This window comes from Bufo gargarizans, chromosome 2 (genome assembly GCF_014858855.1).
Source record: "Bufo gargarizans isolate SCDJY-AF-19 chromosome 2, ASM1485885v1, whole genome shotgun sequence".
Classification (NCBI taxonomy): Eukaryota; Metazoa; Chordata; class Amphibia; order Anura; family Bufonidae; genus Bufo; species Bufo gargarizans.
In genome coordinates, this window is record NC_058081.1 from 148,850,786 (window position 1) to 148,878,113 (window position 27,328).

The 27,328-nt window shown below is 41.1% G+C and overlaps 1 protein-coding gene across 1 annotated transcript in view; it reads right to left on the minus strand.

The window, feature by feature from the left end:
* The window catches only part of ADAMTSL3 (ADAMTS like 3), a 468,234-nt gene that overhangs the window by 86,582 nt on the left and 354,324 nt on the right, over window positions 1-27,328 (minus strand). Inside the window, exons 17-18 of the mRNA XM_044279573.1 lie at window positions 26,452-26,581; window positions 9,213-9,408 (exon numbers count right to left, since the gene is read on the minus strand). Coding sequence (XP_044135508.1) covers window positions 9,213-9,408; window positions 26,452-26,581 — 326 coding nt within the window. The remainder of the gene's footprint in view (window positions 1-9,212; window positions 9,409-26,451; window positions 26,582-27,328) is intronic.

Below are 27,328 nucleotides of genomic sequence, written 5' to 3' on the forward strand. Positions count from 1 at the left end.
GGAATGCATGAGGTTGCTATAACAGACATGTCAGGAGTGGTGAAAGGTTCTCTTTAAAGGTACTGCCACATATGGTGTATATGCTACACATTTAATTAAATGCAAAAATATATATACAGCATATGCATTAGCAGCAAAGTGGATGAGAGTTTAAAAAATGTAATCCCCACGCTGCAAAAAATCCCACAATGGAATCCGCACAAACCCTGACGTGGAGGACCTGGCACCACAAAATGCAACGCTATCTTCAGGTGTCCTGTTACAGAGCAGTAGGAGCTGAGCGGACTGATACATAGTTTTATTCCACATACAGTACAGACCAAAAGTTTGGACACACCTTCTCATTCAAAGAGTTTTCTTTATTTTCATGACTATGAAGGCATCAAAACTATGAATTAACACATGTGGAATTATATACATAACAAAAAAGTGTGAAACAACTGAAAAAATGTCATATTCTAGGTTCTTCAAAGTAGCCACCTTTTGCTTTGATTACTGCTTTGCACACTTTTGGCATTCTCTTGATGAGCTTCAAGAGGTAGTCACCTGAAATGGTCTTCCAAAAGTCTTGAAGGAGTTCCCAGAGATGCTTAGCACTTGTTGGCCCTTTTGCCTTCACTCTGCGGTCACGCTCACCCCAAACCATCTCGATTGGGTTCAGGTCCGGTGACTGTGGAGGCCAGGTCATCTGGCGCAGCACCCCATCACTCTCCTTCATGGTCAAATAGCCCTTACTTTCAAAGTTTTCCCAATTTTTCGGACTGACTGACCTTCATTTCTTAAAGTAATGATGGCCACTCGTTTTTCTTTACTTAGAATTTGTATTATGGCAAGAAAAAAGCAGCTAACAGTCTAGTCAGTAGGACTATCAGCTGTGTATCCACTTGACTTCTCCACAAGGCAACTGATGGTCCCAACCCCATTTATAAGGCAAGAAATACCACTTATTAAACCTGACAGGGCACACCTGTGAAGTGAAAACCATTTCAGGTGACTACCTCTTGAAGCTCATCAAGAGAATGCCAAGAGTGTGCAAAGCAGTAATCAAAGCAAAAAGTGGCTACTTTGAAGAACCTAGAATATGATATATTTTTAGTTGTTTCACACTTTTTTGTTATGTACAGGTCCTTCTAAAAAAATTAGCATATTGTGATAAAGTTCATTATTTTCTGTAATGTACTGATAAACATTAGACTTTCATATATTTTAGATTCATTACACACAACTGAAGTAGTTCAAGCCTTTTATTGTTTTAATATTGATGATTTTGGCATACAGCTCATGAAAACCCAAAATTCCTATCTAAAAAAATTAGCATATTTCATCCAACCAATAAAGGAAAATTGTTTTTAATACAATAAAAAGTCAACCTTCAAATAATTATGTTCAGTTATGCACTCAATACTTGGTTGGGAATCCTTTTGCAGAAATGACTGCTTCAATGCGGCGTGGCATGGAGGCAATCAGCCTGTGGCACTGCTGAGGTGTTATGGAGGCCCAGGATGCTTCGATAGCGGCCTTAAGCTCATCCAGAGTGTTGGGTCTTGCGTCTCTCAACTTTCTCTTCCCAATATCCGACAGATTCTCTATGGGGTTCAGGTCAGGAGAGTTGGCAGGCCAATTGAGCACAGTAATACCATGGTCAGTAAACCATTTACCAGTGGTTTTGGCACTGTGAGCAGGTGCCAGGTCGTGCTGAAAAATGAAATCTTCATCTCCATAAAGCTTTTCAGCAGATGGAAGCATGAAGTGCTCCAAAATCTCCTGATAGCTAGCTGCATTGACCCTGCCCTTAATAAAACACAGTGGACCAACACCAGCAGCTGACATGGCACCTCAGACCATCACTGACTGTGGGTACTTGACACTAGACTTCAGGCATTTTGGCATTTCCCTCTCCCCAGACTCTGGCACCTTGATTTCCGAATGACATGCAAAATTTGCTTTCATCCGAAAAAAGTACTTTGGACCACTGAGCAACAGTCCAGTGCTGCTTCTCTGTAGCCCAGGTCAGGCGCTTCTGCCTCTGTTTCTGGTTCAAAAGTGGCTTGACCTGGGGAATGCGGCACCTGTAGCCCATTTCCTGCACACGCCTGTACACGGTGGCTCTGGATGTTTCTACTCCAGACTCAGTCCACTGCTTCCGCAGGTCCCCCAAGGTCTGGAATCGGTCCTTCTCCACAATCTTCCTCAGGGTCCGGTCACCTCTTCTCGTTGTGCAGCATTTTCTGCCACACTTTTTCCTTCCCACAGACTTCCCACTGAGGTGCCTTGATACAGCACTCTGGGAACAGCCTATTCGTTCAGAAATTTCTTTCTGTGTCTTACCCTCTTGTTTGAGGGTGTCAATGATGGCCTTCTGGATAGCAGTCAGGTCGTCAGTCTTACCCATGATTGCGGTTTTGAGTAATGAACCAGGCTGGGAGTTTTTAAAAGCCTCAGGAATCTTTTGCAGGTGTTTAGAGTTAATTAGTTGATTCAGATGATTAGATTAATAGCTCGTTTAGAGAACCTTTTCATGATATGCAAATTTTTTTTGATAGAAATTTGGGGTTTTCATGAGCTGTATGCCAAAATGATCAATATTAAAACAATAAAAGGCTTGAACTACTTCTGTTGTGTGTAATGAATCTAAAATATATGAAAGTCTAATGTTTATCAGTACATTACAGAAAATAATGAACTTTATCACAATATGCAATTTTTTTTAGAAGGACCTGTATATAATTCTACATGTGTTAATTCATAGTTTTGATGCCTTCAGTGTGAATCTACAATTTTCATAGTCATGAAAATAAAGAAAACTCTTTGAATGAGAAGGTGTGTCCAAACTTTTGGTCTGTACTGTATATATTTGTGTGTGGAAAAAGGTTCAGTAGAACTTGCAATTTATACATTTATATATTTTTTCTTTTTCTAAACAAAGACCACCCCACTGACAGCTATCTATGCATACATGCTTATACAGAGAATGCTGTATATAAATGTATAAATTCAAACTTCTACAGAATTTTTTTCCACACACAAAAAAACCCATATATATACTGTATATATTTATATGTAGACACACCATATTCTTTGCTTTATTAGACGCACCCCAGGTTTAGACAACAGAATTAGGAAAAATATTCTCTAGGTCAATTCAATGGGGCTTAGCCGCACCCAGGCTAGTGATAGTAGTTGTGGCGTAACTGGGCCTGTGGGAAACAGCGAGAATGCTGCGGCACTACCGCCACTGCTGATGCTTTCTCAAACAGCTGTTCGACGTGTGTCTCGGGTGTCCAACCCCTGTTGATCAGATGCTGATGATCTATCCAGATAGATCATCAGTAAGAAACAGCTACAAAAACCCATTTAAAAAAGCAGTCAGGGGGTCTGGCCATGCTGGATCTCTCCGACAGCCATTTACAAGATTTTTTCTTGCTAAAAAGTGCATCTTATAAAGCGAAAAATATGGCTATCTATCTATACAGTAGATAGATCTGGTCAGCTTTTTCTGCTTTATAACACCGTGCTTACAGATTGCATCGCATTTTGTGATGACAGGTCTGCTTTAAATCCATAGTATGTCAATTAATGCCGTGGATTTCCAACACAGATTTCATCCTTTGTAAAACAAAGGATCAAATTGGCAGTAAACCTGCAGCATTTATGCTATGAATTCCAAGACAAAATCTGCACCACTTGGTATTTGGTGTGGATTTTGCTGCTGTGGAATTTCAGCAGATATTCCACTGTAAAAAAAAACGTCTGCAGGGGATCTGTCAAGGGACAAAATCCAAATTTGAATGTGTTTTTTCCATTTGTAGTTGGAGGACTAGAATAACATAAAAGTCACTTGCTCTGTTTAGATAGAGCCCTTGTCAATAGATTTTGCAAAACAGATCATTTCTAGAACTGGCCGTACTGAAATATGCCTCCCGTGACTCCAGTTCCCATTGCTGATTAAATCTGTGGATTTGGACTTTTTGTACTTAATGTAATTTATTGAGAGTGTACAATCTGTTAAATCTACGTTCCTGTGAAGTGGCAAGAAAGGCCGCATGCGTGAAACTGACACATCATGGCGCTGGTTTATATTCCCAGCGCAAAAGGGCTGGAGGGGTCATGGATACATGGAGCTCTGCTTCTGGGGAAGATCAAGACAAGAAACTAATTCTAGCAACAGGAATGTACTGTACCAGTGAAACTTCACATGTACTTTTATGAACAGAAACTTGATTATCAGCATGTAGTTGCTGCAGTATTAAGAGAACCCAATGGCCTGTTGTTCATGTTTGCAGGGCCAGGTTAAAGGGAGTGCACCAGGGGCTCGCGCCTAAGGCCTCCACCACTACACAGAATGTAGGGGTCTCCAACCGATCTGCAGGTTTGGATTGTTGCTCCTGCCGAACCTGAAGATGCTGGTGGAGGCTGAACTAATACTGAAAGAGGAGTAAGCGACTTTTGTTCCTGCAGTCCGCTCACCCCTATCTCTGTGCTAAGAGTAATGAGAAGAGGAACAAGAGTGGCTGCATAATGGCCCCCTATGTGCTTCTGCTTTTGGTAAGTGACTGTGAGAGGAAGGTCAGGGGAACCCTGAAACCGCTGCCTGTCTGTGCTGAGTACAGGCAGCTGATTCCACGGATTTATGTTTTTCTATGCTCCCTTCTACTCCCTGCATGGGCCCCTAACACCTATTGTCTCCCCTCCTAACCCCTAGTGCTGTATTCCCTTGCCCACAGGAACCCCTGGAAGGCTACATTTCACAATGCTCCTTTCTGTTCCTTCTGTCCACTCCCCCCAGAGTCCAGACCCTTTATGTCCCCACAGCACCTCTTACACAGCATGGCCGTGACCACTTAATGTCTTTACCCACAGAGTCACTGACAAATAATGTCAGCCCTCTGCACTGTCTCTATGACCTGTGCCACTTTCAGGTTCCCCTGCTCCTACACCCACCACAGAGCCTGCAAATTTGTGTCCTCCCACCCACACAGAATACCGGCTGCAGTGTTTATATTATTCCATGAACGGACTAACCGCAGCACTTACCCCAGACTCTGGACTGACTGACCGCAGCGTTTACACCAGACTATGGACTGACTAACTTCCACGTTTATAGCAGACTATGGACTAAATGAACACAATGTTTACACCAGACTGTGGACTGACTGCAGTGTTTACACCAGACTGTGGACTGACTGACGGCAGTGTGTACACCAGACTATGTACTGACTGCAGTGTTTACACCAGACTGTGTACTGACTGACTGCAGTGTTTACACCAGACTATGGACTGACTGACTGCAGTGTTTACACCAGACTATGGACTGAATGAACGCAGTGTTTACACCAGACTGTGGACTGACTAACTGCATCATTTACACCAAACTATGGGATCAGAATTTACACCAGACTATGTACTAACTGATTGCAATGTTTACACCAGACTATAGACTGCCTACCTTCAGCGTTTACACCAGACTATGGACTGACTGACTACAGCGTTTACATCAGACTATGGACTGACTGATTTCAGCGTTTACACCAGACAATGGACTGACCAACTTCTGCGTTTACACCAGACTATGGACTGACTGACTTCAGCGTTTACACCAGACTATGAACTGACTGATTGCAATGTTTACACCAGACTATGGACTGCCTACCTTCAGTGTTTACACCAGACTATGGACTGCCTACCTTCAGCGTTTACACCAGACTATGGACTGCCTACCTTCAGCGTTTACACCAGACTATGGACTGACCGACTACAGCGTTTACACCAGACTATGGACTGACTACAGCGTTTACATCAGACTATGGACTGACTGATTTCAGCGTTTACACCAGACTATGGACTGACCAACTTCTGCGTTTACACCAGACTATGTACTGACTGATTGCAATGTTTACACCAGACTATGGAGAGACTGCCACTTTTACACTTGTCTATGGACTGACCACCAAGTTGGACAAAGAGCAACTGAGACAAGTGGACGTTAGAGACGTGTGGAAGCAGCAGACAGGCATGCAGCCTAGAGCCAGTTACATGCAGCTTGCAGCTTTCCCAGCTAAATTAAAAATTTAAATTAGAGGAGGCCCTAGAAGACTTTTTGCCCAGGGACCTCCACATGGCTTAATCCAGCCCTGCATACGGTATGATTTAGTTGTTTTTTTTTTTCAGAAATGGAGGATTCATTGTAAGTTAGGCTCTGTTCACATCACATTTGTCCTCTACATATTTGAACAATGACATTCTATGAAGATTCATAACACTGTTAAGGAAATCTGTCACCAGGATAATTTCTATTGAAGTAAAGCCATAGCCTAATAGCACTTAGTACCTTATTTCCAGATGTGCCTTTGTTCCAGCAATAGATGTTTTTTATCCTCTGAAAATCCAGTTTGTTTGGTATGCAAATGAGGCAGTAAGGTGCCCAGAGGGGTGTCACTCTTGCAGGAAGGAGCCCAGACACACCCCCTGCCACAATGTGTCCACAAAACCCCTCCTACATCATTCAAACCATAACTCTGCCCCCTTTTCCCTGCTCCCAGCATGAGGGCGGGCTTGGGCACTAGCAGGAGGCGTGCCTGGGCTTCTTTCTTCAAGAGTGACGCCCCTCTGGGCACCTTACAGGCTAATTTGCATACCAAATAAACAACAAAGGCACATCTAAAAATAAGTGCTATAAGGCTATGGCTTTACTTCAATAGCGATTATCCTGGTGACAGATCTCCTTTAAAAATGACCACAAAATACGCTTCCATGCTGCACCCTGTTTTTTTAAAAGCATTTTTGGCTATATTTTTCAAAAGAGCCTAAGAAAATAAGGCATGCAATGTATATTTGACAAATGCATTATAAAAACACTCATTTTTGGACATACATATGGCACACATATTACACACATACTCTGGACCACTGCTTAGAGTATACACTAAATGTAGTAACCAAATGGGATATGAGTCTTAGGGTAGATTCACACAGAGGATTCTGGGCATGGGTCTCAGTACAAATTGAGTGTCAAAAACCAGGTCTAATCTGCTCCGAAACCTCCTCCCATTAAAAAAAAAATGCTTTGGCACAATTCATGCGCCAAGGATTTTTGCTGCCCGATTTTTAAGACCGCGCCAAGAATGTACAGGTCCTTTCTTGGTGTAGTTACCATGTGGATCCCTTGCAAAGCCGCATTGTGGTTTAGCTCCATTCAAATGGGTCTGCTTGAACACCCACAGTGGAAACCGCTGCACAGAGAAGCAGTTTTGGCATTTGGATATGTGGAAGATTTTGTTGCAGACAAAATCCTCTGTGTGAACCTACCCTTAGACTACCAGCCAGTCTCCAGCCAGTTTAACATTGATAACCTATCCTCAGGATAGCTCATTGATATCTGATTGGCAGAGTCCTAACTCTTGGCACCCCCACCGATCAGCAGTTTGAAGAGGATATGGCGCCCCATATGTGGCCTTTTCCTAGGTAAGTGACATCAAGTACATTGGTCACATGGTCTAGGCACAGCTCAATCCCATTCAAGTGGATGTGTCTGGGTTGCAATACCAAGCACAGTCTTTATACAATGTGTGACTCCATGCTTTGTATGCTGTGAGGAGGCATCTTCGCGCAACAAAGTGCCGTGGCCTTTTCAGCTGGTGGTGGTGTTGGGTACTGGAACCCCACAATCAGATATTGGTGACCTATCCTGAAGATATGTCATAAATATTTCTTATTTGGAAAATTCCTGAAATTTTCTGGACTTGGATAGAAATGAACTTTAAAATCAATGTTCACAGTCTGTAAAAATAGCAACAAATCTCTAGAATCACTGGAATTCAGAAATTTGAATATACACTCATTGACAAAAAAAAGATAAGGCACCCAGATAGAAATGCGGGCTTGCTGTAAAACTTGGCATGAGGTAATGTCTCAGGCAGATATGTAAATGATAACAGTTGTGGTCTGATTAGACACTGGGACAACAAGACATAAAAGTGCTTCCCCCACTGCTCTATAAAACGACTTTCAGAGGCCACTTTTTTGTAGTGTACCTCTTGGTGAGAGATTGACTGCTAGACCTGCCTCTATGATGCATTTGAAGACATTTTCTCACTAGACAGACTTTGAGAAGGGGCGCATCACTAGACTGAGATAAGCAGGATGGTTGTTTCGATGAACTGTCTGCCATCTTGGTCATTCTAACCTAGCTGTTAGGAGGTGTTGGGAGCAGGGGTTACATGAGGGCATTCACACATGGCGAACAGGCTCCAGACAGCACAGACACATCACCAGTAGATAGGACTGTTTGATTCACCGACAAGCATGAGCAGTTCCCACAGTTTTGTTGTACACCATCCAGACACAGGTGGCACCTTCATTTCAGCCCACTGTCTCTGTCCAAACCATTTCCAGGCACTTAGCGGAAGGAAATTTGGTGTCACAGCACCAATTACATTTTGTGCCATTGACAGCCAGCAACTGTGGCCTTAGTTTGTGGTGGAGTCGTAAATGAGAAACCAGGACTGCTGCGGACTGAAACAGCAATGTCTGTAATGATGAATCTAGGCTCTATTTGGAATCAGACGACAGTCAGGTTTGAGTATGGAGGCCTAGTGAGGAACACTTCAATCCTGCCTTTGCTGTGGAGCGACACACTGCCCCGACTGCCATCAACAGTCGGTCACCCCTAGTAGTGATACCAGGGACACAGCTCTTGTGCAGGACATCCGGTGCCAAAGTGTGTTGCCTTTCATGGCAGGACTTCCAACTGGCATTTTATCAGCAGGATAATGCTTGCCACACACAACAAGGGTTTCCCAGGAATGTCTCCATCAGATTGCAACAGTTTCTTGGCCTGCCTGGTTGTTGGTCAAGCATTTTTGGAACCTGCTGGGATGCCAGCTTCAGCAACCTACATGTGTACAGGATCTACAGGCTCCACCTTTGTAACATCTGTGGGCAAATGTGCCACAGGACACCATACAGTATCTCTATGCCTCCATGACCAACCATATCTCATCTTGTATCTCAAGTACTAAAGCCTCCTTACAATTCTACAGTATTCCCCAATCAATGTATCCTTTCACTGTAATATAGTAATCACTTACATATACTGTATCATCATTACATTCACAACATAGAAAGTTTCATTAAATTCCAACAACTCTTCCTTGGTGCATTACTTTATTATCAATGATCATATATGTATGTCGGCGGCAATTATATAGAAATACCTGTTGCCAGTCCTCTGCGTGCCAAGCTGGGGGGCAGTCAATCTGATTACATGGCTGCAGTGCTGATGGCTTTTTACCTTCACACTCTTGCTCGGAATTATTGTTAGAATCGCTCTGGCCTGAACAGTAGACATCTCTGGTTTGTATCCCAACCCCACACGTAGCCGAGCACCGACTCCAGGGTCCAGTATGCCACCTGTTTTCACATTACATAAATTAAGTAAACTGGTCAACAAATGTAATTCACATCGGTGATACCTTTACATTTCTTATAGTTAATTTCCTGCATTTCATGATGATTCCCAAAAGAGAAAACATGTCAACGTGTAGGACATTGCTTTATCAGTCATCTGTGCAGACATTGCTTCACATGTACATGTCATAATCACTTTATGGATAGTTCTAAAGATTTGCACTAAAACTGCATCTGTCACTGTCTTCCTGTAGAAGTAATTTTTCTTAATAGATCCAACTTACTCATGTCTAGACAGATCAGTGCAGAACTGAGAGATATGCTCTTTAAGAGAAAGGCTACACAGGTAGCGCTAAGAAGAATCACCCTAAATCACTGCTGTGAGCTATCTGCATATTCACTAATTTAATTTACTCAAATGTGCAGCTAATATATTGTATACAGTATATCTCATGTTAAAGAGTACCCATAAGTAGGATAAGCCCTATTAAACAAGATATGCTACCTAGTAGGGTATATCCTGCTGATTAAAATGATACCTTTCATGTGAAAATAATTTCCTGCAAATAAATAAATTTATTTTTTATGCAAATAAGGACTTTGTTGCACCGAGGGGCAAAGACTAGCCCTTTTGTGCAACCAGCTCCTCCACTTTCCATTGGTGCACATTAAGCCCTCATTTGCATAAAGAATGACATTTTTTCTCTGTCAGGAATGCCTCAACTGACTTGCACAAGACACCATTTTAATCTACAGGATTATCTCTACCAGTATTCCGGGTTTAATCCTGTTTACAGGTGCTCTTTAACCACTCAGGGACCTTGCAATCTTTGTCTTCTCAAAGCCATAACTTATTTATTTTTCTGTTCACATAGATATACGAGAGCTTGCTTTTTGCAGGTCAAGTTGCACCATTTATTACTGCATAAAATCTAATGAGAAGCGGGAAAAAAATCTAAATGGGGTTGAATTGGAAAAATAATGCAATTCTGCTACAGTTTTACAGGTTTTGCATATGGTTCCCCTCATTCTTCGGATCAGTATGATTACAGTGATACCACATTTATACAGTTCTTCTTGTACTTTAATACATTTAAAAAAATGTCCTTTGTTTTCCCATATTCTGATCCCCATACATTTTTTTATAGTTATGTCCATGGCCTCATTTTTGTTCTTATTGATACCATTTTGGAGTGTGCATGACTTTTTGATCACTTTTTTTTAAAAAAATGGCAAATTGGCCATTTATATTTTCTTTTCTGTTTTAGAATGCAGCAATAACTAGAAACCCGACAACCATGGCGTCTGCTCAGCTTCTTAGGGGTCCCACGTTTAAATGCCAATACATGTACAGCGGAAGTCTGGAGTTGGTTAAACTCTTCATCCTGGTAAGTTCCTGATGAGTGATATGATCATAACAACCTCTATTAGTATTGTACCTGCAGGATACATTATGATGTTTTAGGGGGGAAGGCATAGTCAATAATAATAGTAAATAGTCATGAAGATCTTGAGGCAGAGATTAATGTGGGAAGGGGTGGTAAGCAAAAACTCCAGTGAAAAATACAATTTCCTCTAATTTTATCCTAATGATAGGTTATCTCAGTATTATAGTCCCAGAGAAAGTGGTGGTTTTCAGTTTTTGGTTAATAAGGCCTAATAACTATATAAATTAAAAGTTGTATAACTTTCTAACATGCTATAGGCTACTTTAACCCTAGCGTTTTTGCTGGATCCGGCAGGGTTCAGCAAAAACGCTTTCATTACTGATAATACAACCTTCTGCATCTGTTATGAACGGATCCAGTTGTATTATCTTTATCATAGCCAAGACGGAGTAAATGGGGATGGATCCATTTTCTATGGTGTCAGATTGTGTCCCATGACGGAAATTAGAACGCAACCAAACGGAACAGAATGCATTTTGGGGCATTCTATTCTGTTCAGTTACGTTTTGTCCCCATTGACAATGAATTGGGACAAAACTGAAACTTTTTCTTCTGGTATTGAGACCCTATGATGGAACTCAATACCGGAAAATAGAAACGCTAGTGTGAAAGCAGCCTTACTTTGGCGCAGATTTATGATTCAAAATGTGGGAGTTTTTTGCACTACATTTATCAAGTGGGTTTGACAGTTTTCTAATCTTCATATACCCTACACCTGCACACAAATGGGAGCATAGCTTAAAGGGGTTTATACAAATTAGAGCTTCTGTGCACCTCAGCTCCCCCACTTTCCAGTGCTGACCACGGCCAATGGTGGACATTAAGTTCTCATTTGAATAAAGAGTAATGGTCATGTTAAAAATGAGTGGATAAAAGAAACACTTCTAAAATGAATGAAAATCATGGCATTATTTGCAAGCCAAAAATACCAAAAAAAACTATGTTTAAATAAAACCTGATAATTATTCTCCCCCACTGTGTCTTAGTCTGATGCTCATGTCAATAACTATCTATAATTCCCTAAATTTTCTTGCAGATCTTTTAACTATGGTTACAAAAGCTTTCAAGCAGTGCTACGATACTGTGAGAGAAACCTGTATGCTGTCCTGCACCTCGCCAGGGCCTCTGAAATTTCCTTAGTAAACTTTCCAATGAACCTGTGCATCTTTCTGCTAAATGAATCTCTGCGTGTCTAGCTTCTGTAATTGTATTACCATCTGTTTAAGATTACCTTTTATGAAAGATCGCAACATATTTCAACCCTTGCTTCCGTCCCTATGTTGCGTTGAAATAATCAAGGCCCATGTTTTACTACATTGCAAATAGTAGTGAATGATCCTCTGTGGCTGTATGGTATTTTGCTATAATATAATGAAAAATGAAATATACTATATGCAGCACATGAAATACGTAGAAAATGTAAGAAATCCACTGACTGACACAGAACTACCTGTCTAAATACCTGTCTTGTTAAATTTCCACTTTAGGTGCATAGTTTCTCCTGACTCCAGTTGTGACGGCATAGAGACTGCAGAGAAATTTCCTTTACTAACTGGGTAAAAAATGATGGTACCTTGCTGCAAATTCTGCATGAACTGGGGCATGTTTTTCAAACTTGGTGTTGTCTTGAAGCAAACGTAAAAGGGTATTCCTGTGTGATTACTTGGGGTCAGTTTTTCCTCCAGTCCCTGCTCTTCTCCACTTCCTCTTCTTGGCCTTGACATGTTGGAAATGGCTTAGTCTGCTCATTCAGCCAGTCACGTTCAGCAGTGCTCCACCTAAGCTACTGATTGGCTCAGTGGGCAGTTCAAGCCATTTCCGCCATTGTTAAGTCCCAGAAGAGGAAGTGGAGAGGAGCTGGGACCAAATCGGTGGCCGAACAGCAGAGGATAAAAAAATTGATGCTCATTAGCTCCACATTGTAAAGAAGATAATTTGTCTAGGTTCTAAATAATACAAATGCAACATATTCAAACCATAATCGATCGGTCATATAGACATCATTTCACGGCCTATTAACTCATAATTTGTACAATCATAATTAATGTTCTTTCTAAGCCTAATTAGCTAGTGTGGGTGGATTTCGGGATCTAGGCATTGTTCCTTCTAAAATACAACAAATAAATATTGCTACATGATGCAAAATAAATTGCCATAATAAGCCTGGGTAGCTGATGGGTTAATAGGATCAACCCCGGGGTGAGGAGAACACAGTGGTTAATGGCTGTATCCCTTGTGGCCTATATCAGAGAATGGATAGCTGTCAATATCCCTGGCAGTCTGGGGCATGGAGTAGGGTTATCACAAGCATTCCTGGTGGCCTAGGAAACAAAAGTGATTAAGGACAGCATTCCTGGTGCTCAAGGGAAGTTAAGAAGTTAATGTTTAGAGCACAGAAAGCATTAATACAAGTATCTCTGGAGGTCTGGGGTAGAAAAGGGGTTACTTTAACAATTCATGGTGGTCTAGAGAAATGTAGGGGTTAAGGTTTCAAATGTCCAGAGGTTACTCACCACTCAGGCTCAAGTGTTTTCCTGAAGTCAACTACTGATTGTTGTGGGCAAAGTGATTTAAGTCATATTTATCAAATTAGACTTTTTAAAAAGTTGCAGTTTTAATCCAGTAAAGGGTTGATGTAGAAAGTGGAGTAGCATCTCAAGACAGAAGTGTTAGACTTAAAATTAACAAATGTATCAAATGTTGTGCAAAATTTGGTGCAAATTACAGCAAAGCAGACTGCAAAACAAATTTAAACAATTGCCCTCATGATAAGTCTCCACTGACTTGTTCTATCAATAACTGTCTTCCCATCAGTTACTAAGAATTTCATTCAAAAGTGACAACTAATATGGCTGCACCTTCTGTCACCATTCCAAAATTAGCTGCCGCTACTGCAATGCAATATCTCTGTAAGTACATTAAAAAAAATGCCAACTACCAAAGTACCAAACTGTGACTCTCTCTCTAAATTCTGAGTTACTTAAATATGGCCATATACGTTATGAGGGGATTTCTACGAGTACAGCTTCAGGAACCTTCAGCAACCAGCTGTTATAACCTTACAAGTTTGCTGCTAGTTGGAATTTAAGTAATACAGATCTAACAAGCCCCAATATCAGTAGGTTAATGTGTTAACCCGACAGTGTAACTCGGTTAACCCGACAGTGCGACAAGTTTAGCACATTATTAAACTAAACCTGTGCGATAAGTTTATATGTTAATGCATTGGGAATTACTTTAGCGCCTGTTACATCTGTACATGGTCAGGTCTGCTAGAGTAAGAAATGCTCTTTGTTCAAGGGATCCCCCTCTATGACAATACAGAGCATATGAAAAAAAAAATAAGTGACAACCCTATTCAAACCTAAACTATGCCTAAAATCCTAAATTACATCTAAATTGCTGTGAGCCATTTGGTGGGATTTTAAACGGAATCGAGTGATCTAATTGCATGAGAAATATTAAGCTCACAGCTACGTATCTTCTCATCTGCCGGATTACATTTTATTACAGCAAGGAAAAAACTTTTAACAAATTGATTGTGGACATGGGAAGTGAATTTAGAATTCAACAAGACAACTCCTGGAAGAAAGAGGAGGTACAAATGTCCAGCTTTCTGCCGTTTTATCTCCCAAAAATATTCTATTCCTTGTGAGGTTTATTCCTTACAATTCAGCAATTTTAATGGAGTGCATGTTACAGATGAGATGAAGACCATGGAGATTTGGTAATCTGTTTAGAACAAGTCTCCCCTAACAACAAACTTGCCTCCATTTCCAAATGTGTCCCCTGCTCGGACTGATTCACACAATATCTAGAGTGGACTGAAAGGCAGTCTCTCTATGAATTATTATGAGATTAATATAAAAAATCCCACAGGAATGAAGGGAGCCTGATTTATGGTGCATTCCTTTTATCAGCTAGTCAAAAGGGGGTCATGTTTGGCAGTGGTGGCTGGGAACATGGGAGGTCATTTATGAAGCTGAAATACACCTATATCAGCGGCTAGTTGCACCGCAATCTGCGACTTCTCCCCGCTCACGAGGGGCAGGCCTGTCTCATTTACCATTTTCTACTCCTGTTTCAGGCATAAAAAAGGTCTAAATGTAAGACAGCTCCGAAGCTGTCTTACATTTAGAACTGGTGGAGGATCCGCCGAAATTATGTAGAGGTCGGCGCTTCTTCATAACTCTGGCGGATTCACCACCAGCTTAGGGGTTTATTAAGACTGGCGTCTAAAACACTGGTCTTAATAAAAGTTTATAATTTTACGATATAGCAGTAGGCTCAGTCATTGATGTACTATGGGGGTCATTTATGAATACGCGTATCTCAGGTGCAGATTGCGGCGCAATGCTTAGTTGAGCTGCAATCTGTGACTTTTCCCTGCTCACCCCAGGTCTAAAAAAGTGGGTGTGGTGTATACGGTGTAGAAAAAGGTCTAAATGTAAGATGGCTAGGACGTTGTCTTACATTTAAAAGCGGCGGTGGATACGCCGAAGTTATGAAACTTTGGCGGATACAACGCCAGTGTAGGGGTTTATTAAGACCGGCGTCTAAAACGCCAGTCTTAATAAATGATCCCCTATATGTCTTACATAGGGGCAACAATTTAAAAAATTAGACAATTAAGCAATACACAGTTCCTCTTGAAAATAAAGGGCTTGGACATCCCACATGCCTCAGAACTTGAGTGACTTTCATGAATGGGTGACTCGTCTCTATGAACTCTTTAAAGTACTATTTGAATACTATAAATTAAGAGGTTGATCCAAAAACACTACAAATTACCTAGCCATAATCCAGTGCATGACTCTTTTAGGAGGGTTGCTATGCTGACCAGTTAAGCTCCAGATGGTTAATCTATTTGTGAGACTTGATGCCAAGCCAATCGGGTTTCTTACTCATTGTCCAATCCCACAGCCAGGATACGGATTTTAACATTGTGCTTACTGCTGTCTTTGCCTGTGATTATGTTTTCCTTGCTCCTGTTAGTTCTGTGTGCACAGAACAGTGTTGCATTTCTGTTGAACCTTCCTGTGTATTGGCTTTGGTTAGATACTTGATGAATTCCTTTACTTCTGATTAGGCTGTTAACTGTTTCTCTTGGCTTTGACTCCCCAGTTTGTTTTCTGGCTTAACCCCTTGTATGCTGTTTTGGCTGCTAGTGACTAACTTGGCTCTGACTTTGGCTTGTTTAACGCTCCTATTACTCCTAGGCATCGGATAGGTGTGCTACCTATGAGCTCACACTAATTTTCTGCCTCTTTACTCTGCATACATAATCTGGGTCCCTGGCAACTAAGTCCATGGTGGACTTTGGTGAAAACTAGAGATACCCTTCTACTAACTAAAGATGGAAAGGAAGATGGGTAGAAGATTTACAGTTTGATAGTGATTATCTCAGACGGTGATCCTGTCCCTTTCCTCACCTCTGCTTCTTTACGAGGCCAATAATTCGTTTTTTTTTGTTTTGGGTGTAAAGCAGCAGGGTGAAGCCACACCATAAAAATCTTGTCCTTGCAAAACATTCTGTGTAATACCACACTATATTACGACTCTTGTAGATTACAATAAACTCCAGTGATCAGTGACAATGGCTATAATAACCATGAATAAACAGCCTAAAATAAGCAGGACCTATTCAATGTTTCTACACCTTTGAATAAGAAAATTGATTCATTTTTCTACTCCAGAGTGCAGATATTATAAAAGTCCAGCGTTATAAAGGTACAAACAAAGTCAAACCACCTCACGAATCTCAAACTACAGACATGGAGGAAAGAAACATTCACAGGCTATTACTCAGTTTCAAAAGGAATATTTCTGCGGCAAAACCTGAGAAATGATTATGAAAGCAACACAAAATCTTCCTTCAGATTCAATATGAAACAATTTCCTGAATCATAATTAAAAAGACCTTTTCTGACTTCTGGCTGGGAAAGATAGACATCTGTTGCCAGGCTATGTTTGAGGTTTGCCCCAATGCTCAGACACATTGCGGACCATTGTATTACATCCAAAACTTTACATTCTAAAACCAAACCACAGGGAACATGAAACTTGTTAAATGTTTAAAATAGTGACAGTCGTCACATCTTCTGCCCCATCAGCCATGCTGAGCTAGACTACAATACTGAACTGGATTTCTACACTTTGCTATAGTTTTACAACTGGTCTAGAATTTCCTACTTCTGGCGCGTGATATTAGACTACTATTACCTTTTTCATTATGTGTCTGCCAGATGTAGTAAGTGTAAGGAATGCCGATTAATCTCTAACATAAAAGGGTCTGTAAGAATTCAGACCTCATATAAAAGAGCATATAAATAGAAAGATTTGACATACTGGCTTGAATCAATAGATCTTTGCTTTATAAGAAGTATCCCAAATTATTAATATAATCTTGCAAGGGATACTGATAAGGAAAACCACTGGATTACACGATTGCAAACTATAGTAAAATAACTGCCAAAACAGGAAACTACATACTAGGGCGCAAACAAAAATAATAAGGCCCCATAGTAAAACTCAGAATGGTCTCCACTTCCCACTGAGACCTCCACCTTATATCACCATCAAGTATTGTAATATATATCTAGATAATGAGCTTTCATGATAAATTATACAAGTTTGGTTACATGCAGCCACCACTATGAGGCACTAACTGTATAGTGAATTTAACATCTATATATAGTGATCATCCTCCAGTAGAAGGTAGCCACTATAACAGGTGAAGCAGTGTAGTGGGGTGGCCAACCTTACGGACGCAAAGAGCCAGAAAAAAACAAAAACTTATGACTACCAGGAGCCACAAGCTATACATCGCGCGGTTGTGATTTTATTTTTTTGTTACGGCGTTCACCGCAAAGGAAATATTTTAAAATATTTTAATAGTTCACACTTTTTCGGGCATGGCGATATGTAATATGTTTATTTTTTATTCTTTCAAAATTTTATATGTAAAATTAGGAAAGGGAGCGATTTAAACTTTTAGTATTTTGGTGTTTTTATTTTTATTTACTATTAGCCCCCTTGGGGGCTAGAACCCTTGTCCTATTCACCCTAATAGAGCTCTATTAGGGTGAATAGGACTTCACACTCTCCCTGCTGCCCTGTGAATAGTATACACAGCAGCAGGGAGCGTACAATGGCAGCCAGGGCTTCAGTAGTGTCCTGGCTGCCATGGTAACACATTAGAGCCCCAGGATTACACTGCTGGGGCTCCAATCAGAACTGCCACCAATGAAGAGGAGGGAGGGGACCCTGTGGCCACTGCCACCAATGATACTAATACTTGGGGGGGACTGCGCCACCAATGGTTATAATTTACAACACTGGGGGGGCGCACTGCTCCAACAATAAATGTAATTAACACATTAATTCAAGTATAGGAGGCAGCGGGTGCCGGCGGCTGTATCACATACCCGGCCTCAATAACAGGGCATATGATCCGCCGAACCGTGGCAATTAACCCTTCAGGTGCGGCACCTGAGGGGTTAATTTCTGCGGTTTGGCGGATCGCATGCTCTGTTATTGAGGCCGGGTATGTGATACCGCCGCCGGCAACTGCTGCCTCCTATACTTGAATTTATTACATTCGTTTGTGGTGCAGTAGCTACAGCCACCACATTGGTGGCAGCGGCAGCCGCCTCACAGTGGAGAGGGAGGGACTCCCTCCTTCTCCACTGTGCTAGTGAAGAGAACATGGTAGACGCAGCTGCTTCCCATCTCCACCGCAAGAGCCGCATTTGAAGCGGCAAAGAGAGCCACCCCTGGTGTAGTGCGTAACAGTCTACCATAATAGTCATGCGCCCTGCCTCTATGGTAAGCCATTGATATATACTATAAAGATTAAAGGTTATGTAAAGCTTCGGCCAATTTTTTTTTAGGATTGCATGTTACTCATTTTTGGCTAAAAATCTTTTTTTCAATTGGCTTTTATTAAAAATATTGAGCTGTTCTGTCACAAAGGGTTAACAGTTTTTCTAGCTGCGTGACTGGTACTTTTACTTTGTGCTGGTCATCTCAAATACCTTATCTCTAAATTACTAAGAGGTCATAAACACTATTATAAATGTTTATAAGGTCAGAGAGCAGAAATAAGGAGTCCGTCTGTTCCTGGTCTGACGGAAAAGACAGAAAATCCAAAGAGTGCTACTAGAGTATGTCAGCGATGTACAGGAAAAAGGACGCCATAAAGTTATGAAATACCAATAAAAAAAATATTTTTAGTTTAAAATGAGTACAATGCATTAATCATAAAAAAAAACTGCCCCCAAAGGTTAACATAGCCTTTAAGCTTAGGGGCATCCACTATGTGCAAAGGAAAGAATGTTTCTCCAGAGAAATAACACTATGGAACTCTCTGCCACACAAAGGGGGAGATTTACAAATCCTGCCACCCTTAACCCTTTCCCCTTGTAAGCATATTGAGTGTTAGTAAACAAGCAATTTTTAAATTTTTGGATTGTCGCCTTCAAAGAGTTATTAAAAAATCTACTTGATTAACTTTAATTAACTCTTTCTGGGGGGATGGGAAAAACAACAATACTGATACTGAGGTTTTATGTTATAAATTTTGCATCATTCATTTTTCAGCATAAATAACATGATAACTTTGCTCTCTGGGTCAGTACAATTATGGCAATTACAGATAAGAGAATTTTATATTTTGAAATTCTTTAACACTTCGTTTGGTGGTAAAAGGTGAATTGCGTTATGGATTTCGTTACCACGGACCATAACGCAATTCTATGATGGAATGCATAACGGAATGCCTTTAGAAGAATTCTGTTATTCATTCCGTCATAATAGAAGTCTATGGGCTGCAAAATGGATCCGTCCCGTTTCCGTTATGCAGGGAGTCCGGGGCGGATCCGTTTTGCAGCCCATAGACTTCTATTATGACGGAAGGAATAACAGAATGCCTCTAAAGGCATTCCGTTATGCATTCCGTCATAGAATTATTTTATGGTCAGTGGTAACGGAATCCATAAAGCAATTCACATTTTACCACCAAATCAAGTGTGAACGAATTTCATAAGCGGAAATTCGCTCATCTCTAATGGCAATAACAAATACATATATTATTTTTTTTTTTTTACATTTCACTACTTATTCACAATAAATCTCCTTTAAAAAATAAATAAAGTGAAAATGTTTTTGAATCACCGCATCCCAAGACCCATAACTGTTTATTTTTTTTCTATGGAGCGGTGCGATGGTTTGATTTTTGTGGGACAATTTGTAAATTTAATGGGAACCATTTTTGGGTACATTACACATTTTGATCGCTTTTTATTCCATTTTTGCTGGCAGATAAGCAAAAAACACTAATTCTGACAATGTTTTTCGATCACTGTAGAGGATAAATTACATGACAAGTGTATAGTGCAAGTAGTTATGGATGCAGCAATACCAAATATGTGAGGGGATAGGCAATCTTTTGATCGCTTCTGTTATACATTGCTAATGCAATGTATTATTCTGTCAGTGCTACACTGACATCCACCAGCAGGCTGCGCCAGGATACACTTCAGGCAGGACTGTAGTCTTCGTATGGTCGCAGAGTGCTGTGCACAGACATCGGCACCCAACGATCTCACTCCTGCGGTGCTGATAGGAAATAATGGGAGTCCACTTCTTCTGTAACCACTTAGATGTCGTGATCGCTATTGGTAACGGCATCTAAGGGGTTAAACGGCCTGGACATGTGTTTCTAACAGTCCAGGCCATTAGAGCAAGGGCTGGGTTCCCATGTGAGAGCTGAGCCCCTCTTCTCCACTGCATGGGAGACCCGTGAAGCGCTTATTCCTGGCCGCTGTAGAAATCCAGCGTGCCAGGAATAAAGCCCCATAAATGACTGCTGTAGAAGTCATATCAGAAGGAAGTTTTAACATATGTGTTCTGCTACAGAATGACAATCTTTTGTGTTTCATTTTCAATGGTATCCTGCCAAAAGAATAAAGAAAAACGGTGAAAATTCTAAAAAAAAAAAAAAAGTGCTGTCTATGAATATGGACTGAAAAATGCCAGTTTCTGCTAAACGGGGCCTATAATATCGGTAAATTTGCAACTGTCTCCTATGCTTTACCATCTGGCTACATACTGGAGGATAACATGTTGGACTTAATAAACATTTTCTTTTGACCTTACAAACTATGTTAATATGAATGGAATAAAAGAGTTTATCTAATAGGCACAGTGCTTTGTAAGCTTAATCAGGAAAAGATTAAATTCTAAACACCATGCTGCAGAAAGCACAGGACCATACTATCATATATTCTATGAAGATAGATTAAAAATAGGCATTTCACGCACAGGAGAATTTATGACAATAACTGATCTTCACAATGCAGCAGAATGTACAAACTGGATTTACAAAAAGTTGGGACACTAAACAAATTGTGAATAAAAACTGAATGCAATGATGTGTAGATGGCAAATGTCAATATTTTATTTGTAATAGAACGTAGATGACAGATCAAACGTTTAATCCGAGTAAATGTATCATTTTAAAGGAAAAATACGTTGATTCAAATTTTCACGGTGTCAACAAATCCCAAAAAAGTTGCATAAGAGGCTGGAAAAAGTAAATTTGAGCATAACGAAGAGCTGGAAGACCAATTAACACTAATTAGGTCAATTGGCAACATGATTGGGTATAAAAAGAGCTTCTCAGAGTGGCAGTGTCTCTCAGAAGCCAAGATGGGCAGAGGATCACCAATTCCCACAATGTTGCGCAGAAAGATAGTGGAGCATTATCAGAAAGGTGTTACCCAGCGAAAAATTGCAAAGACTTTGCATCTATCATCATCAACTGTGCATAACATCATCCGAAGATTCAGAGAATCTGGAACAATCTCTGTGCGTAAGGGTCAAGGCCGTAAAACCATACTGGATGCCCGTGATCTCCGGGCCCTTAAACGACACTGAACCACAAACAGGAATGCTACTGTAAGGCCTCTTTCACACGGGCGTGAGTTTTTTTGCCCGGATAAGAGCCGGGTGCGTTGCGGGAAAATGCGCGATTTTTTCTGCGCAAGTGCAAAACATTGTCATGCGTTGCACTCGCGTGAGAAAAATCGCGCATGTTTGGTACCCAAACCCGAACTTCTTCATAGAAGTTCGGGCTTGGGATTGATGTTCTGAAGATTGTATTATTTTCCCTTATAACATGGTTATAAGGGAAAATAATAGCATTCTGAATACAGAATGCATAGTAAACCAGCGCTAGAGGGGTTAAAAAAAAAAAAAAAAAAAATTAACTCACCTTAGTCCACTTGCTCGCGAAGCTGGCATCTCCTTGTGTCTCCGCTGCTGATGAACAGGACCTGGGGTGAGCTGCTCCATTAAATACAGGTTAAGGACCTTCGATGACGTCACTCCGGTCATCACATGGTACGTCACATGATCTTTTACCATGGTGATTCACCATGGTAAAAGATCATGTGATGACCGGAGTGACGTCATCGAAGGTCCTTAAGCTCTATTTAATGGAGTAGCTCACCCCAGGTCCTGTTCATCAGCAGCGGAGACACAAGGAGATGCCAGCTTCGCGAGCAAGTGGACTAAGGTGAGTTAAATTTTTTTTTATTTTTTTTTAACCCCTCTAGCGCTGGTTTACTATGCATTCTGTATTCAGAATGCTATTATTTTCCCTTATAACCATGTTATAAGGGAAAATAATAATAATCGGGTCTCCAGCCCGATGGTCTCCTAGCAACCATGCGTGCAAATCGCACGGCATCCGTACTTGCTTGCGGATGCCATCCGATTTTCACACACCCCATTCACTTCTATGGGGCCTGCGTCACGTCAAAATCGGAAAATATAGAGCATGCTGCGATTTCAACTGAACGCACAAGTGATGCGTTAAAAACATCGCTCATGTGCACAGCCCCATAGAAATGAATGGGTCAGGATTTAGTGCGGGTGCCATCCGTTCGCCGCACGGATCGCACCCGCACGGAAAACTCGCCCGTGTGAAAGGGGCCTAAAGGAAATCACAGAATGGGCTCAGGAATACTTCCAGAAACCATTGTCAGTGAACACAATCCACCGTGCCATCTGCCGTTGCCAGCTGAAACTCTACAGTGCAAAGAAGAAGCCATTTCTAAGCAAGATCCACAAGCTCAGGCGTTTTCACTGGGCCAGGGATCATTTAAAATTGAGTGTGGCAAAATGGAAGACTGTTCTGTGGTCAGACGAGTCACGATTCAAAGTTCTTTTTGGAAATCTGGGACGCCATGTCATCCGGACCAAAGAGGACAAGGACAACCCAAGTTGTTATCAACGCTCAGTTCAGAAGCCTGCATCTCTGATGGTATGGGGTTGCATGAGTGCGTGTGGCATGGGCAGCTTGCGTGTCTGGAAAGGCACCATCAATGCAGAAAAATATATTCAGGTTCTAGAACAACATATGCTCCCATCCAGACGTCATCTCTTTCAGGGAAGACCCTGCATTTTTCAACAAGATAATGCCAGACTACATTCTGCATCAATCACAACATCATGGCTGCGTAGGAGAAGGATCCGGGTACTGAAATGGCCAGTCTGCAGTCCAGATCTTTCACCTATAGAGAACATTTGGCGCATTATAAAGAGGAAGGTGCAACAAAGAAGGCCCAAGACGATTGAACAGTTAAAGGCCTGTATTAGACAAGAATGGGAGAGCATTCCTATTTCTAAATTTGAGAAACTGGTCTCCTCGGTCCCCAGACGTCTGTTCAGTGTTGTAAGAAGAAGGGGAGAGGCCACACAGTGGTGAAAATGGCCTTGTCCCAACTTTTGGGGGATTTGTTGACACCATGAAATTCTGATTCAACATATTTTTCCCTTAAAATGGTACATTTTCTCAGTTTAAACTTTTGTTCCGTGATTTATGTTCTATTCTGAATAAAATATTAGAAGTTGGCACCTCCACATCATTGCATTCAGTATTTATTCACGATTTGTATAGTGTCCCAACTTTTTGGGAATCCGGTTTGTAATCCATGAAAAAGCAATGAACTAGAAGATTATGTATAAATACTCAACAACAAAAGGTCTCCCTGGCATTTTACTTCATGCAGCTGCTACAGACACAGATGAATGTACATATCTACAGCACTGTTTACATTTCTGTGCACCATGCATGAAGGCCTCTTCAAACATCCCGCTCCTATCAGTGCAGGTTCAGGATGAGACATCTTATATTACTTTGAACCCTATACTTCTCAGACATTTCCACTTTATTGCTTTGTCTATATCCAGTTCCTGTTTGGAAACACAATTTACTTCTAAACTACTTTTAATCTATAACATGTTGAAAAAATTCCCCTGCACAGAAGGTGCTCATGACATTTGTTGCTCTGCTGTCCCTCTATATGCTGTGCTGCATTACTATTCTGCTGTGGCTCACTATTATCTGCTTGTGACATGGCTGTCTAGCAATTGTTTAAGAGCATGATTATAAATTTGCAGCATGCAAAGGGTGTGAAGTCTAGGGACATCTTTGCATGTAAATGGTATGAAAATGATTAACATACAATTGGTGAACAATTGCGACACACTCCAATATAACCTCAAATCCACTTCGTACTGGTCCTGTATTATGTAAGTCAAGTCATCAGTTTATCACAGAAAGTGTGACAAATCTGAATTGTAAATTGTAAACACAAATTATACTCCCATACCTTTATGCAATTTTGTATCAAAGCACAATGTTTCTCAAAAACTTCATGCTGCTCCACAATTTCAAATAAGTGCTGCATCCCAAATATTACACCTAGGTTATTAAAGGGATTTTCCAGGATTTTAATATTGATGACCTATCCTCAGGATAGGTTATATTAATTGGCAGGGGTCCAACAACCGGCACCCCCTCCGATCAGCTGGTTGAAGAGAACGAGTGTACAGGAACGAGCCGTCCCACTGAAGTGAATGGGATGGCTTGTAATTACACCTGCTCACCGTTGCGATGTCGAACCCCGCTGAATGAAATTGATGACCTATCCTGAGGACAGGTCATGAACATTAAAATCCCGGAAAACCCTTTAAAGGCTGGTATAATTTGAAAGATTTAAAAAGGGTTTTCTGAGATCTTAGTACTGATGACCTATCCTCTGGATAGGTCATCAGTATTTGATCAGTGGTGGGGGTCTGACACCTGATGCCTCAGCTGTGCTCCTGGGAGCGCCGCTGCCTCCTCGCAGCTTACCAAGCTCTGCGCGTACATTGTACAGTGGCTGTGCTTGGCATCGTAGCTTAGCCCTATTTACTTTTATGGGGCTGACCTGCTCCTAGGCCACGTGACAGATGAACGTGTCGTCACTGGCCTAGGGAAAGCTGTAGAAGGCCGTGGTGCTCCGAGGATAGGTCATCAGTATTGAAATGTTGGAAAACCCCTTTAATATAACACTAGCATACTTTTCAACCTTCTACAGTACCTTACTGAGAGGTGGGAGGTTGTGGTACGCAAAGCTGCTGAAAATTTTTTGGGCACTGACGCCCCTTTTGTTAGATCAATGTTCTATTAGGTGCTGGGGCTGCACCTAATGATGTAGCATCTATGTGCCAGATACCAGTGATCCATGTGGAAGTTGGAAGATTTGCAATTTCTTAAAGGAGGTCTACCCTTTTCCGGGAGCCTCCTGGACATTGCAGTAGAGATGGCAAGTATGAGTTAGCATTTAGAGCCATGACATATTGCATACATTTTTTTTTTTAGTGAAAGGGTTAAATGTAGTTAATCTAGTGTGAAAGTAAAGTACTTTGGGCCAGACTTCAAAATAAATACACTCCCACGCACCTACTCAGTGAAAGCCATGATATGTTTCAGAATGTTACATATTGTTTAATTGGTTTGCTCTATACTGGATTGGTTTTCTCTGAGGTCTATAGTCATGCCAAATCCAGGCCCATTGTGGGATCTTCTGGTCTGACTCTGGCTTAGTTCACAGTCCATGTGATCGTTTTTAATTACATACTGATTTTAGACTATACTGATCCATATAATAAGTGTAGATCCTAACCCTATGATGCAAAATGACATTTTTAGATTTTTTTCCTAATATGTTAAAGGGGTTCTCCGGGCTTTTAATATTGACGACCTATCCTCATGATAGGTTATATTGATATCAGATTGGCAGGGGTCCAACAACCGGCACCCCGCCAATTAGTTGGCAGATCGGCAGGGGTCCGACACCTGGCAACCCCACCGATCAGCTGTATGAAGAGAAGGCACGTGCCTTGTGTGCGTGTTGTCTCCTGTCTCTCTTCCTGCTTGCCGCTGCTACATCGCATCGACAGCGAGCAGAAAGAGAAACAGGAGATGGCACGTGGGCATGGCGCGTTCCTCTTCATACAGCTGATCAGTGGAGGTGCCGGGTGTGGGACCCTTGCCGATCTGAAATTGATGACCATCAATAATAAAAGCCTGGACAACTCCTTTAAAGTTTGCCATTCGAAACTGGAAAATAAAGTCCATCAAATATATTAATATATAGTAGCAGAAATTAGCCGATGATCACTTCATCTGTGATTTTACACCGCCATTACATGTTTACTATCCTTATGCATTCAGATCAAGTTTCGTAAAAGCATTTGGCAGTACCTTGGAGGACACAGCTTGGTGTTGCAGGCTCGCGTCATCGCAGGGGGACGCATTGCACTGTCACATTGAGAGTTGTTCACAATTCTTTTTGTCTGGATATGGAGGCAGGCCGCTATGGCTTCTTGTCTTCCTAGATTAAAAGAAAACAGTATAAAAACAATGAATAGGTAGGAAATAGAGTCAGTCAGTCAAGGATGCAGCAACTTAAATCATAAGCAATATGTTTCCTGCTGTTTTTTTACTTAGCGAATCCTTATGACGTGTAATGTACAGGAGATGAAGCGGTTAATAAATATGGAGAAAACTAAGTTTATGAAAGGATGAAAATAGAAAAAGATTGTTACAGCAGGAAACATATTGGATTACTACAATGGACCCAATCACACCAAAGAGACTATATGAAATGTGCAGCCTTAAAGTGTTTTTATGATCAGCTCTGCAGGTATTGTGTTTTATAAATATTTTTCATATTTTCTTTTTCTTATTATGGTGGTTTTGCATATAATGAATATTCATGAATGACCTACTAAGGTGTAACCTATTTAGATGCATGTTACCTGGCCATCATTACGCAAGATTATTGGGGCTTGTCCTCTGAAACGTCACGCAGATGGAGCAGGAAAGTCAGCCTTCTATAAATGCTATACTATGAGTTAGGAATTGAAGTCAAAAGGACTGAATGAAGAAATTACGACACTTTAAAGTACCTTGTGGTTGTGAGTGGTATATTGGTGATCACTTTGATATATTGAATGAACTTTTTGATTGCTGAGCTGCATTTATTATACATTGTGTGAACAGGGGCTTGGTGACGCTCCGCAGCAAACAGCTGAAGATTGACCCGTGTGCGGCTATTGTTGATCTGGACTTTGAAACT